This window comes from Mastacembelus armatus, chromosome 3, assembly GCF_900324485.2.
Source record: "Mastacembelus armatus chromosome 3, fMasArm1.2, whole genome shotgun sequence".
Taxonomy (NCBI): Eukaryota; Metazoa; Chordata; class Actinopteri; order Synbranchiformes; family Mastacembelidae; genus Mastacembelus; species Mastacembelus armatus.
The window spans coordinates 8,322,209-8,337,545 of NC_046635.1; the positions used below are offsets into that span (position 1 = coordinate 8,322,209).

A 15,337-nucleotide genomic window follows, 5' to 3' on the forward strand; every position below is an offset into this window, starting at 1 on the left:
CATCTTCCCATGTGGATGTGATGAATATCAACTTTATACCCTTTCTCTGTCTAGATTAAATCGGACAAAATCTTTACAAGTAAGGTGATCTACAAGTTAGAGGGACCAGGAGTGGACCAGGAGCCGAAGAATCTGTTCGAGATCGATGATCAAACAGGAGTAATCAGGTGCAAACGGCCGCTGGACAGAGAGAAATACAACAGTTTCACAGTAAGAGAGCATTTATTGGAGTAACATTTTAACCCCCCCCCCCCCCCCCCCCCACTTGAGTTTTGAAGCACAACCAAACTGGGGTAATTACCACAAGCCATGATGCATTCAACGAGATCTCTTCTGAAGTGTTTCGAAGTACAGAACCATGTTTTCATCAGTGTCTCGGACACTAGTGCAAACAGCCCTCAGTTTCCAAGAGCCTTTATGGCTGTCTTGGGAGAGACTTCTAAATCTTTCAGACCAGATGACCTGTGATGTAACTCCTTATGTGGAACATCCTGCACATTTCTTCCTGTCATTTCCAGCATATGTTATATAGAGATACAAATACCCATAGTCATGTTGAGTGGCCCGTTGGATGTTTCCTTTCTGGTTTTGTTGTACCTAAAAGTAAGAAACCTCAATCTCAGCAATTCAGTTTATGAAGAAACACTTTCCTGCTGTGTGTGTGTGTGTGTGTGTGTGTGTGTGTGCGTGTGCGTGCGTGTGTGTATGTATGTATAGCTGAAAGCCTTTGCGCTGTCACCCAGTGGAGAGAGACTAGAAAACCCTACCACCATAGAGATTGTGGTGTTGGATCAGAACGACAACAGACCAGCCTTCACTCAGAGCCAGTTTGTTGGCGCTGTTGCTGAGTTCTCAGTCCCAGGTAAATCATAATACATGCATGTATTACATACTATAAAATGACCTTGTAGCTTTCTTATCTTTTGCACAGTGTTCCCAAAAGCCCACTTAATTAAATGTCCTTCTTAGAGAGTGTTTCAGAGTCTTCCAAGCTCATCGTTGTGGTTTAACAATCCAAAAATTTTGTTCACTTCCATCAGCTTTGTCTTCTAAAAGAAAGCTCTAAAATCTGATTCTACACAGCCAGTCCAGCTATGAGACAGTAGATTGACAACTAGCTGCAGACTTTAGAGGAGATTTTAGCTGCTGAAGAGTAAGATATTTCCCTCCAGGGTTGGTGGAGCCCCAACCAGAGCAAAAGAGAAAAATGAATGTTATATGTGTAAATAAGCTACCGTTTGCTACCAAATAGACAGCCATTATATATGTCAGTGTTGTAAGTCTTTTCACTGCCTCCAAGTGTCCATAACAGTCAAGTAAGTAAAACACTCAGATCATAGATTTATCAGCTACACTGTTCCAGTTGCAATTTGATGCAGGTATCCTGTTCTTACAAAACCAGTTGATGTCTTAAAATAAACTGATATGTACATGGACCAAGTAAGCACATACGTCAGATATCAGTGATTCATACTGACTAATATCATCTCAATGAGCTACCTGAAGATTTTTTTTTTTTTTTTTTTTTTTTTGACAGGCACTTCAGTGATGTCAGTGTCTGCCATGGATGCAGATGACCCAATGACAGACAACGCCATTCTGAGCTATTCGATCATTGGCCAGGAGAGCTTTCCTGCCAATGCCATTACCAAGACTATGTTTGGTATCAACAATGAGACAGGAGCCATCTACACAAGAGATGTAGGCCTGGACCGAGAGGTAAACATGCCAGTTAAGGTTAAGAAACAGCCTTTGGCAGATCTTCACCCATCACTGTGTGGTTCGTTTCATTAAAATGTGCTGTGCTGTGTCCTAGGTGGTGAAGGGTTTCCGATTAAAACTGCAGGTCGCTGATATGGGAGGCATGGGACTAACAAGTGAAGGTGTGGCAATCATACATGTATCTGATATCAACAACCACCCCCCACAGTTCAGCCCTGTCTCTGTGAGTCTCAGACAGCACTACAAGAATCAATATATTGCAATATTGCTGTATTGCAATTGTTATTTAAAACACTCAAAACACAGCTCAGAGTAATGCCCTTCATTTTGTCACAGTGATTTGATTTGGTCTGTGTGTTTTGTGTGTGGTGCATGTAGTACAGTATGACAGCAGTGGAAAACAGGAGGGACTACGAGATTGGCCGGATAAATGTGACAGACAGAGATGACCGTGGAACAGGGAACTGGGAGGCCAAATACTTCATTTCCAATGATCCTAATGGAAACTTTGCCATCACTACACATCCTGCCACTAACCAGGGCATCCTGACAGTGGTGAAGGTACAGTTGGATGGAGGAGTCTAAGGGAGGGGCCCAGCGCACATTTTGGCTGGATTGACAGTGGTTTCAACCAAAGTCACAGTGATAAATTTAAGTGGATATGAAGGAAAAACATCTTTATGATTTCCTATTTTATCTCCACATTCATCTGTTTTTTCCAAATTTTCCCACTCATGAGAGAAATTCAGATGAAATTAATCAAATATTCATGTATTGTCAGAAAATCTTCAATGTGTTTTGCAATTTCCTTCTTAACATTTGGAGCAATTCTTTTATCCTGTTCATTTATATTTCCAAATAATTCCAAATTTCTGAACAAGAAAGAACAGCATTCTGCAGTTTGTACAAAATTCCAGTGAAACTGAGTGGCAAGACAGAGTTTAGTTAATTCTGTTGAATTTAGAAACAGTTTCTGGTCTACACAAATGTTTTATTTTTCTAGACTCTGTCTTAAGTAAAAAAAAACAACAAAAAAAAACTTAAGTTTGTAAATACTGACCGATCTGCTCTGGAGGCATAAGAGTTTTCAAAATGTGCAGTAAGACTCTGACACGGCTCAACACCACCATCTAGTGGTTGAATTTAAAAGTACAAATTACTCAGATCAGTGGTGGAAGTACTGAGAAGTACTGAAGTTTTAGCAGCCAAATATACTTGAAGTACCCAAAGTATTATTGTGTTCATCAGTCTAATCAGCTGGTAAAGCTGGAGCTAATGTTAACTATATATGCTTGTTATTTGTGTTACTTCACATACTGTTGGGTAGTTTGTCAATTTCCTACTAAGGATAAAGAAAGTTTTAGGATTACACTGTATTTTATTTTATATGTCTTATTCCTAGACATAACTAAAGGTATAAGACAAATGCACTGGAGTCAAAAGAATGAAGTAGCAGAAAATGGAAATACTCAAGTAAAGTACAGATACCTTAAAACTGTATTTAAGTACAGTACTTGAGTAAATGTTTTTAGTTACTTTACACCGAGTCAAATAAATGTGTTTTAGATGGATGCTTTTTGTAAATTTTATGTAGCATGTTAATGAAGTTTCACATTACTTGAACAGATGCATATTGATTTATGATCCATTCTTTGTTATGCACACACAGTGCAATTCTATGCAACAAAAGCTTTCCTTCCATAAATGGTCTGTTCTGCCCTGGATTGCAGCCCCTGGATTATGAGGCACAGAGTCAGTACGTCCTGACTGTGACTGTGAAAAATCTCAATCCTCTGAGCAACAAGGCCCGCAACCTGCCAGTGAGCACCGCTACAGTGTGGATCACTGTTGTGAATGAGAACGAAGCTCCACATTTCAGAGAGGACCCTATACAGATTGTGGTCCCTGAGTCCGTGGTTCCTGGGACACTGCTAAAAAGCAATATCGCATTTGACCCTGATCATTCTGACCTGAGGTATGATGCAGCAGCAAAGTAAGAGGAGTATTTTCCTGCTTCTAAAAATGTTAGTAAAGTGTTTTCTTCTGCTCTCTGTGTGGTAGGTACGAGATTAGCAGAGATCCTGAGAGGTGGCTTGACATCAACAGAGATACAGGAGACATTACAGCCAAGAGAACCTTTAACATGCGATCTTCATATGTTAAAAACAACATCTACAATGCTGTTGTCAAGGTTACAGGTCAGTTATCTTCTTAGCTCTTATTCTCTTATTTCATTCAAAAAAATTGCCAGTATAGACAGGTCCCTACACTATTTCTCTGATTCAAAAAATGTTTCTAAGCTGAGTTGTTTTAAAAATTTGAAATGAAATTGCTGCATTTGGGTTAGTACAAAATGTAATGTAACTTATTATTAACTACTTATTATTTATGTTCACTCATGTAGATGCTGGTGGTGTGTCCACCACTGCCACAGTTGTCATCACGTTGAAGGAGACCAATGACTTCCCCCCTCAGCTCTTCCCTCTGAGCGGCTATGTATGCAGGGATGCAGCCCGAATGAGTTCTGGCCTGGTTGTGACTGCTGTGGATGAAGACCTTCCTCCACACGCCGCACCCTTCATCTTTGCAATACTGGACGATCTGTCAACCAACTGGACTGTAACTCAGGTGAACGGTAAGTCAACATGGATTTGCGTAAAGGATGCTCCAGTGGTTTTCCTAACGTCACATCATCTTCATTTCCTCCCCTTTTCCATCTTCCCACTTCAGACACTCATGGTGTGATTCAGCCCCTTGTAGAGCTGGAGGCAGGAGAGTATGCAGTCACAGTGCTGGTGTCAGACTCCGGCAGCCCGCCACTGAGTGCTTATGCTCAGGTCAATGTCACTGTGTGTCTCTGTGATACCTATAGCAATTGTAAGTCTGAGATGGGGGCTGTCTTAGGTTCCAGTGTGGGAATCAGCTTCATCGCTCTCATTATCATCATGGTCAGCATTGCACTCTTACTGTGTAAGTCATCTTGAACATATTCAGTTATAAACAGCTGATTTTGTTTTGTTTTGTCTTTACAACATGAATATAGAAAAATGACCCTTATCAAGCATCATTTCAGCCTGGAAAATATGATTTTGTGCTTTATTTAACATTATTATCTATTTAATATTTTGGGATTCTTGACTTTTGATTGAACAAGACATAAAGATGCGACCTTGGCTTGAGACTGAACAAACCAATCAATTCTTTAATTTCCTTCTCTTTGACTACAGTGCTGCTCCTCGTGGCTGTGGCTGTGACAGCCTGTGGGAGACGCCACCATATCAAGAAGGGCACTGGTTTGCTTGTTGGCGAATCAGAAGACGACATTCGTGACAATGTTCTGAACTATGATGAGCAAGGAGGGGGTGAGGAGGATGAGGTAAGGCTACACAGGTCACATGGTGAATTTACTGCCAAAGCCAAGAGTGCAGATCTGGGTGGTCCTATAGTCATGATAAAATGGGTGCTGCTACATTGTGGGTGGAAGAACTGTGGATCTCGATATTTGTGAATAGTTTGAAATTTAGGAATGCATCGGTACATAATAATAATAGTCTGTGTGTCATCAGAGATACTGACAGTCACATTTTTTTTCCTCTTTAATCAGTGGATTATTATTATTCTCACTTTGCAGAATGCTTTTAACATCGACCTGCTGTGGAATCCCCTTGATGCTCCTTCAACCCCGGGGTCCTACTACCCAGGTTATGGTGTTCCTCGAGGCAAGCAGCCTCTCAGAAAGGATGCCCCACATAACCTGCCTTCCCCCATCTACCCAAGGAAGCCTCCTACAGATCCCTCTGACATTCAGGACTACATCAATGATGTGAGACCATGACACTGATATACTAAAAAAAAATAGTTAAATGCCCATAGCATAGTCTAAATTTATCACGAAGTCAGAGGTTCTTTAACAGCAACAGAATCCAGTAAATATGTGAATGTCCTTTTCTGCATTTAAAAATGTATGTAAATCAAGTAAATCATATATTTATGAGCGGTCTCTTGCTCTTTTAACAATATGTTACTTGGAGAACAGACATAACGCAGGAATGGTTCAGGCAAATTTAGTTAGCTCTTAAGGAGCTGGCAGTTTTATAGTCAACTTAAAAACCTTGTGATTTTGCTTTCCTCAGGGACTAGAGGCTGCAGACAATGACCCTAATGTGCCTCCATATGACACAGCCTTGATCTACGACTATGAGGGAGAGGGCTCACTGGCAGGCAGCCTCAGCTCCATCGCTACAAGCAGCTCTGATGGAGACCAGGACTATGACTATCTCAATGACTGGGGACCACGCTTTCAGAAACTCGCCAACATGTATGGCGGACGTTAAGGTGGACAGTATGCCACAGAAAGAAAACCTGTGTGACTCAGAACCAGCTAGGGACACAGATCATGCCTCTGGTGACTTTCTGGACACTTTTAGAGCAGGACAGATTTTAAAGTGTGCTAAGTAAAATTAAAAAAAAATCAAACAAACAAAAAAAAAACAAACATATCTACGGAATTAGGTTTCATTGGGAATCATTTGGACACAACTGACAAAATGGCTACTGTGACCGGCTGAGGAAAAGTAAATGAGAAATTATATCACGTGTTGTCATGATCAGCTCCAAGGAAAGGAGCTGTGCACACTAAAAGGCAAATAGAATGTGTGTTAAAAGTGTGTCCATGTCCAATTCAGTTTATCCTCAGACTTAAATTGGTCAGTAATGTTGCATACAATAAGCCTGAGAAAAAAAAAATCTTTTAAATGTTTCTTTTTTATATAAGTGATTATTTTATAAGAGGAATTTGTTTTGATATTGATTTTGTTTCTTTTTTGATCACAAATCCTCCATTCCATCATCATCCTTTTTCAAGTCCTCTCCATAGATATTACTCAACAAAACATACTGTACCACACAATGGACTGTGTTAGGAGGTAAAGACATTGTATGAAGACTGATGAATTTTTAATATGTTCATTGAATCTGGATTTTACTGGTGTCTATAGAATAAATGTAGATCTTTTAGTGTATGTATTATTCTCTATGAAAAATGCTCTTCTTCACAGGCTGTACTAGGTTTAATTATTCATACATAGACCTACATAGAAATACTACATAAAAAGCAACATTTAATATTTAAATATGTTTTTATTTAAATATTTAACAGCAATATACTTTGGGGCTTCGCTTGTCACAATCACACAAATGCACAGTATATAATACAAAGATCAAATTCTCAAAACAAACACTACCTCAACCTTTTCCATCTAATAACTCTGTATGTCTAGGAGAGAAAAGAACCAGGGTGTGTGGAGTAATACCTGCTGCTTAATTACCAACGTGATAGGCGCTTTGATATTTCAGCTTTAAAGGTCAATATTAAAATATAAAATGTAGTACTTTCCTCATTGATGGGGGGCAGTTTCTCTTTCATCTGGTTAGAGAGTCTGGTAGAATCGCTAACTGCATCTCACTTTAATACCATACACCACAGGGAAATATTTCACCTGAATGAGTACAAATATCTTTGCTGCACAAGACATTTCTGAAAAAAAAAAAATCCCCACTAAAGTCAAATTTTCCAGTACAGAATGACTTAAATTACTAGATATTTTTTGCAATACCATTTGCAACTGTGGAATAAAAGAAATTCTCAAGAGTAAATCTTGAATCCCACCCTGCGTACACTAGGTATATGTCTTCTGCATATAAATATTTCACACTGATTTCAGGTATTACTGCACTTTGTGCTAGTGGGACACATCCAGTGTAAAGTCTCAGGTGTGAGAAAAACAATCCCTATCAAAGTCGCACTGGCTAGTTTAGGCCTGTTGCAGATTATCTGAATGGATTTGTGTGATAAGAAAATTTTTTACATTCAAGCATAGAACCTTTCAAAATGAAGAGTCAATACCTGGTTGTAAGATTCTATATCCAGGCCCTGATGACCCCCACAAAATGCAGCAGCTAGAAAAGAAGCTGGTCTGATCATTTTAAGATCAGACCAGCTGTGGGTTCATTTCCTCTTGTCTGTGTTTGCGGGGTGGTGGTGGTTCTTCCTCTCCTGTGTCTTGTTTGTCCCTTTCAGCCTCCACCCAGCTCTGTGGCACAATCATCTTCTTGGGTCCATGGGGTGGTGGACCCAGCAAGGCCTCAATGTCGTCATAGTTCACCACTTCACGCTCTAACAGTGCATTGGCCAACTGGAAAAACAGACCACAACTAGTTGTGATTGATGATGACTTATTGAACCAAAGATAAAACAGAAGTACTGTCCTCAAAAGGCTTAAATGCACAAAGTTTCTGCTTATAGAAAAGAACAACTGACCAATGTCAGTTTGTCTCTGTTGTCCAGCAGCAGCTTCTCTGTGTGCCTGTAAGCCCGGGCTATCAACATCTTAGCCTCCTGTAAGAACAAATCATGCTGTCAGACCTTCACTTTATGGTGGCATGAAGCGACATTCACTGTGTACATTTAATAGTTAGATGATACAGTAAATACTACTGCCTCAGAACAGCTATTAACAACTGAAAGCAAAAGCTAAAAATCAGTGCTTTAACATGATGACCAAAACTTGTAATTTGAGAACTAATCCAGTTATATAACCCACGTGGTCCATCTGCTGCTGCAGACCCTGGCTGAAAGGACGGCGTCCTATGGCACCTTGCTCTTCTGTTTCTGGGAATGAGACCTGGCCAACACTGTCACACATGCCATACTGCTTTACCATAGAGTATGCCACACGTGTCACCTTACGCAAGTCATCTTGAGCCCCTGAGGACAGAGGGCGAGTGCAATTCAATCTCTGTTTGTAACTTTAGGTAAAAACCACACTGGGTGTCAATTTATACCATACAATACAGCATATTATGTCTATTTAAGCAAAAATGTGACTTTTCTCACTTCATATACAAAGAATAATACAAATGAATAAACTTGTAAGATTAAAATTAAGAAATGCTAGAAAGTTGTGATAAAATTTGTGAAAGAATTCAGCAGGGTTAGTTAAAACTGTTTTTTGGAATAAGGTAGTGTACATAATGCTGTGATTACAGCATATACAACAGATGAAGTGCACCTGTTGTAACTTTGTTAAAGGTGATAGCCTCAGCAGCTCTTCCCCCCAGAGCCATACACATCCGCTCAAACAGCTGTTCCTTGGTGAACAGGTATTGATCACGTGGTAAGATCTGGGCAAATCCTAGTGCTGCATTAGTCCGTGGGGCAATCGACACCTGAAAAACACACCACGTAATCTACTGGTAATTGCAATTATTGAATTGTTTAACAAAAATGAATTCAATACACCTGAGCAAAGAAAAAGGCTTGTAGACATTTTTAATTGACTATCAAACTGCATGTCGAATGTTTTTTTTAGTGTGTTATTAACACACTATACACCTTTGACCACAATGGCTCGTATTTATAATTCTTACAATTACTGCACAAACAATTGGTTTGTTGTCCTGGTCAGTTTGGATTTGACACAGATACATGTGTGACATTTCAAGGCATCAAATATTAGATTGAGCAGACATGCAGAGCAGCAGAAAAGAGAACGTTGGGTTATTGGCTCAGCCTTGTAATAATACATTACATCTATTTGAATTGGGGAAAAAACAAGAACAGATCTTATCAATAAAACAGAGAAATGATTGATGACTAACAAAATATTTGGACAAATTTTCAGATAGAAGACTAGTCCTGAGTGGTCCTCCTAAATTATGTCATTATAAATAGTGTAGAATATAACTGCCAGACATAAAACTGTGTGTTAAAGGATGAATGTAAACAGGACCTGACCTACATTTCAAATGAAATCCAAGATTACAGCATGAATCAGACATGCAGGAGTGTGTTACCTTCATGACTGCCTCTGTGTGCTCAAGTAACCATCCTACCAAGGCATGTCCAGACTCATGGAAGGCCACTACCCTCTGCTCCTCCTTAGACAGGATCTTACTCTTCTTTACACTTCCTGAAGTCACACACACAGAAATTTGTCTTTGCAACTGAGACATAAGCAATGTAGACTTTCTGTGATCACCATCACTGTACCTGCTAATACTCTCTCCACTGCATACTCAAAGTTGAAAGTATGGATGGACTTGTGCCCCTCTCTGGCAGCATGCAGCGCAGCTTCATTACAAATGTTAGCAATGTCCGCACCTGCAGAGGCAAAGTGAGACGTCAGCAGAGATTTCATGATCGCCATATGGGAATGATAATTCAGTAAGCGCCAACAACAGTGTGTTTGTGTTATCCAAAGATGTTTTAAATTTCCTGATCAAGAGTTTATGTTTATTCATGGAGGAAGGCCAATAATTTGTTATGGCTGCAGATGTTCACAGATTTACATGAGGACAAGATATAAAGACATATGGGCGAATGATACTTAAGCCACAAAGACTGTTTTGCTCCTGTAAGGTGCAATATTTGCATATTTATAATTTTTGACACAATGTTCAGGTGAACTTGTGTCAGATGGACAAAACAAAACTTTATAGTCACATTTTATAACTTTGTGGTTAATCTATATGAATAACAATCATATGAGAACATTTTGACTTTGTATGTAAGAAATAATTATTAAAAACAGTATAAGAGTAATACCATAATTTAATGAATCACATCACAGTATGACTGTTATGAAATGATTTAATAATAACACACAGGGTTTTATTCTACCCATGAGACTAAAATGGTTACAGTCGGCGAGGTAATGCTTCAGGTGTTGTTTATTTTACCACCCAGCAGATGTCACTGTACTTGTTTTGACTGAACCCCCAAAGCTTTAAATATTTTTTCAGCACAAATTGAAAGCTCCAAAGTTTCATGAGGCTTCTTGCACCTGTCACTAACAAAACATTAAATACAGAATATATAAATGTTGTACCACTGAATCCTGGAGTGAGCTCAGCCAAACGCAGGGAGTAGAAATTGGCTGGTTGCATCAGCTTCAAGATCTTCAGATGCTGCTCAAAGATCTCTTTCCTCTCCTGAGATACAACAATTAACAATTAAAAATCTGTCTAAACCCGCTGCACAGTTAAGATGTTCTCTCTTAATATTATGTTTGTTGCAGAATGTGTAATGAAATAGCATAACAGGATACCATTTTGCAGGAAAAGAGGGGCGTAACGACATACAACAAACTTACAGCAAGTTACAGTAAGGTCACATGAGTGGTACCTGCAGTGTGGGCAGATCTATGAAGATGTGCCTGTCCAGCCTGCCTGGTCTCATGAGAGCATTGTCCAAGATATCTGCTCTGTTAGTGGAAGCAAGGACAATGACGTGGTCTGTCGTTCCCATTCCTGCAGAAGAACAAGATTTCAAGGTCCCATTATTCTATCTGAAAGTTCTGTGTCTGATGACAACAAATTGAAATCCCAGGTTTTACTCACCATCCATTTCTACCAGCAGCTGGTTGAGGGTCTGCTCCTCTTCAGTATTGGAGAAACCTGACATGTTGGTGGAACGCTTCTTCCCCACAGCATCAATCTCATCGATGTAGACAATGCAGGGTGCTCGGGCACGAGCCTCTTTGAACAGACTCCTGACCCTAGCAGCACCGAGGCCTGCACTCAAAACAATGCAGGTCTTGGTTTATGTCTGAGTATATACTTGTTGCTATACAAATTAACATGATAATTTAAAATAATCAATAATATCTAGCTAGCATTGTTTTGATGTGCATTGACTGGCTACATCCCATACTAATTGCTAATGTTCTCTTTACATACCTCCAATAACCTCCACAAACTCAGAACCAGCCATAGCCAGAAAAGGCACCTGGGCCTCAGTGGCTACAGCCTTAGCCAGCAGGGTCTTCCCACAGCCTGGAGGCCCGAGCAGCAGTGAACCTCTGGGAACCTTGGCTCCCAGCTGGATATATCGTTCTGGATTCTGACAACAGATAATATCAATGTGATAATCAATGGTGGTGTTATTAGGAAATTCAAGTTTAAGGCTTGGATGACAGCTAAAAAGACTTGTTTCTCACAAAGATATCAGGCGTGCCTTATTGAAATAAAAAACAAGAGTACTGTACTATACAAGACTATCACATATTACTTTGACTTTGGTTTCTTACCTTGAGGTAGTCAACAAATTCCTTTACTTCAATCTTAGCCTCATGCATTCCTGCTACGTCTTTGAAACTCACACCTTTACCCGACTTGCCGTCCACGATGGTGAACTTGGCCATCTTCAGTTGATTCTGTTAAGTATGTTTGTAAGACGTTAATATGATTTTTACATTAGTGGACTGCAATAAAAAGCCTAAATTTACAGACTGATGTGCTTATAAGGTGTCACTCACAAAAGCACTGAAGCCGCCATCTCTGCCTCCCATGCCCGCCAGTCGAAAGATGTACCAGAGAATAGCCACGCCGATAGCAGCCATGCCCAGGGCATAGATTGCACTGCAGTAAATAGAAGAAAAAACACTGGATCTTTAAAAGGTTCTACAATGCTTTTGGGAAAATCAGGGTTTAATACATTGACACACCAGTCACAAACATAACCAAACACAGCCAAAAAAACTTTTAGGGAACTATGATAACTACACATAATTATTTGACCTACTGCCTATTTATAAAATTACTAATAAAAATAACACAATGACAACATAGGGGATCTTTTTTTTTTTTTTTTTTTTTAACATCTATGGTGATAGCATTCCTTCAAGTTGCTTATTAAACCTTTGCAGGTCTCTCGTAAATGGCTGAATCCTTTTTTTGTTTTTTGATTATTTAAATTGTTCTGAGGAAGGTCATCTTCTTACTTCCCAAAGAATCCAGTGCGTTTGTATGACACCGGTATCCTGTCCTTGCTGTCAATATTCAGCTCTTCCTCAGCAGCTCTCAGTTTCTCCTCAAATTTGTCAATGTTAGCAACCTGCATTCTGTACATGAGTGCAAGCCTCTGCAAAGCAAGAAACATTGCAGGAAATATGAGAAAAGCATGAACACATAGTTACAGTTTTAATGATAATTATGTGTTGTCTGTTTGCATTAAATCCTGTACAACATACTGGTCTTCCAAAGATTACTGCTCCAGGATGAAGGTAAATTTCAACAATGTCACTCTCAGGAACAACTTGAACACGTGACACCTCTCCTTTGGCCAACATCTCATTGACAAAGTCGTTCCAGGAGATGTTACCACCACTGGTATTGATGGAGTTCAGGAGGCTCATGATGAGTGCGATGATGAAGAGGGTTCGCAGGCGCTCCCGGTACATCTGGTCCTCTTGCTCACGACGTTTCTTCTCCTCTGAAAGGTGAGATATATTATGAAAGAAAAAAAAAAGCAGCAAAGAAAAGAATGATCACATCCAGGTGTGGTGCAGATATGGAAAAGCCACATGCTAAGCAGCTAAAGTAATTTATCCTTACCTTCCTCTTCCTCTGGTGTTTTTCCCTTTGGCCCATTACTTCTACTTTTCTCTTGTTTTGACTGAGATGTACTGAAGAAGTTTTTTGTCCCTGAAATGTGTTTTTTTCAACATAGTTAGCTGGAGGTAAGTGAATAAAATATATTTATATCATAAACGTATGTAAGTGTATAATCACAATAAGGCTGATAAAACTCAGTGTTTACCTAATAGATTTAGCAAAGCAACAGGGTTCCTCAGTAAGTTGCTCCTGATTAACTCCTTGTTAATTCCGACCATGCCAGGGGTCAACGGTCTGTAGAGAAGACTCTACAATGAAAATATTGGGACAATATATTTTGTTGTGACAAAATATTAGAAACGTGAATGAAAACAAACTAAAGTCATGTCTCACTATAGTTGTGAGGACACTCATAGATATAATGCATTCCCTATACCCTAACCATCTAAACACACCCATCTAAATGCCTAACCCTAACCCTAAAACCAAGTCTTGACCCTCAGAAAACCATTTGAAGATGTGAGGACCGGCCAAAATGTCCTCACAATAATGATATAATAATGACAATAACAAGTAAAGGTTATACACACAACCATCACAATCAGAGATTAGATAGACAGAAAGATACTATTTATGGGCTATTTGTAAACAAAATATTACTGATGAAAATAAATGAGATTGCAATTTCAAATTCTGCTAAATAGTCCTGAGCAGGGTTACTGGTGTTAGGATCACTCCTGTCACACTGACCGCCATGTGTCTGCCGTGACCACAGTCTTAGTCCTTATAGTTTTTCCAGATTGTGTGACCCTGGTGTAAATTTGCGCTTACCTGAATGAGTTTCTGACTTGAAAGTGTCCGCTCTGACGTGGCCAACCTGGGCAGCAAATGTTTAGCACTAACACTAGCGCTGGATGTCGGACTTTTTACCAGTAAGTGAGAGTTTCGCCTGGACGGCGTCCATAACAAACCTCTACTGCTGTATTTCCTACACAGGGCGGCGCGGTGCTGCATCAACAGAGCTGACATGGTGTCAAATATCGTATTTTATTAACTAAACAGCTGCAGTGTCATAGCTATCGGTTTCCTATGAAGCTAAAACTGCTTTTTTTCAAAGTCTGTTTACCTCCACCTCCGTCTACTAGCTTGTTCTGTTATTCTACCGCACAGACGTCAGCTGCAACTACTTCCTGCACATGGAAAAAATACTGTCATTATTCAGTTGCTATAAATTCCGTTTTATCATCATTGTCGTTGTTGGGCTTGTGTTTTATTTGTGCTGAATATCGGCCAGAACAGCTCCACACATCCCAAAGCTTTTGAAAACGTTTACCTCGAACTTTGAACTTCAACCTTTAGCGTTGGTCTTCAAGGACCTACTAGCTGCGCAAACGTTTGCGCAGGATTTATGTTACACTTTATAATCTCTTGTGGTCAACCCCAATCTTACATAATATTACAGTCAATTATGTAATCAATTGTAATTTACACTAACATAAATAACTTATTTAAAAAAACTGTAATGTTTATTTATTTATCTCCTGGCGAGGCCACTCCTGTTGTATGACATATGTTTAGTCTACACCCTGCAGCTGCACACTCTCAGTACATAAATATTGGTTTAGTCAGTAATTGTCATTAATGGGCGTTTTACGGCATTTTGTTTCCCGTTTCTTAGGTTATTTATTAAGGCTATTTAAACGCACAAAGATCTGTGACCAGTAATGTTTCCTTTGTCTAAAGGAGAAGCAAAAAGATACATTTATTTATTCATTATGCATTTAGGTTCAAAGATAATCATACAGTCTGAATATTCAAAATAAAAACAGGCCAGGGTTGAAAATTAAATATAAGACACCAATTAAATAATACAATAAGAAAAAAAAGAAAAATAATCGAACAAGTAAACCACTTTAAATGTTTTTTTTAAATCTATATAATAGTGATAGTGATGGGACAGTGATTTCATCCAGTCAAACGATTTTGTGATCAGTTTTAGACTTAGCTCAATCATCTGAGTAAAGTGTAAACAATTTTTCTACGTTACATTGTGGCAGCAGTCCATCAGAGGGCGCTATTAGTTAAGATGATTGAGTGGACCTTTGACTTAGGTGCATATTAGTCGAATTAGGTTTCGTAAATTAATGCATCTTAATAAATCTTGTCACGTTTTCAGGTGGAGGGTCGTGAAGACACGTGTCCTGTGCGGCCAGCAGTATGT

At 39.3% G+C, this 15,337-nt stretch overlaps 2 protein-coding genes across 4 annotated transcripts in view; one reads left to right on the forward strand and one right to left on the reverse strand.

Moving 5' to 3' along the window:
* Positions 1-7,253, forward strand: part of cdh15 (cadherin 15, type 1, M-cadherin (myotubule)) — a 28,960-nt gene extending 21,707 nt beyond the window's left edge. For all 3 annotated transcript variants that reach the window (XM_026319991.1, XM_026319992.1, XM_026319990.2), the window contains 12 exons: positions 55-210; positions 718-862; positions 1,538-1,719; positions 1,817-1,945; positions 2,101-2,283; positions 3,453-3,697; positions 3,784-3,920; positions 4,127-4,357; positions 4,453-4,692; positions 4,950-5,098; positions 5,354-5,545; positions 5,856-7,253. In XM_026319991.1, coding sequence (XP_026175776.1) covers positions 55-210; positions 718-862; positions 1,538-1,719; positions 1,817-1,945; positions 2,101-2,283; positions 3,453-3,697; positions 3,784-3,920; positions 4,127-4,357; positions 4,453-4,692; positions 4,950-5,098; positions 5,354-5,545; positions 5,856-6,056 — 2,190 coding nt within the window. In that variant the 3' untranslated portion in view covers positions 6,057-7,253. The remainder of the gene's footprint in view (positions 1-54; positions 211-717; positions 863-1,537; positions 1,720-1,816; positions 1,946-2,100; positions 2,284-3,452; positions 3,698-3,783; positions 3,921-4,126; positions 4,358-4,452; positions 4,693-4,949; positions 5,099-5,353; positions 5,546-5,855) is intronic.
* Positions 7,254-7,358: 105 nt separating this feature from the next.
* Positions 7,359-14,470, reverse strand: spg7 (SPG7 matrix AAA peptidase subunit, paraplegin). The gene is made up of 17 exons (XM_026319993.2): positions 13,948-14,470; positions 13,322-13,424; positions 13,117-13,206; positions 12,753-12,994; positions 12,504-12,643; positions 12,039-12,141; positions 11,811-11,936; positions 11,461-11,623; positions 11,122-11,295; positions 10,907-11,031; positions 10,611-10,713; positions 9,773-9,883; positions 9,577-9,692; positions 8,793-8,949; positions 8,325-8,488; positions 8,042-8,119; positions 7,359-7,916 (listed from the first exon to the last, which is right to left on the reverse strand). Exons 1-17 carry the CDS (start codon positions 14,143-14,145, stop codon positions 7,713-7,715), a joined length of 2,397 nt encoding a protein of 798 aa, XP_026175778.1. The 5' UTR covers positions 14,146-14,470; the 3' UTR covers positions 7,359-7,712.
* Positions 14,471-15,337: the final 867 nt, after the last annotated feature.

Excerpts from the sequence above, each read along its gene's own strand:
- spg7 (XM_026319993.2), bottom strand. The coding sequence starts at position 14,145 with ATGTCAGCTCTGTTGATGCAGCACCGCGCCGCCCTGTGTAGGAAATAC. Across the intron at positions 12,995-13,116 it reads AACACCAGAGGAAGAGGAAG|AGGAGAAGAAACGTCGTGAG; the intron begins GTAAGGATAAAT and ends CTCACCTTTCAG. Across the intron at positions 12,142-12,503 it reads CGCACTGGATTCTTTGGGAA|TGCAATCTATGCCCTGGGCA; the intron begins GTAAGAAGATGA and ends TATTTACTGCAG.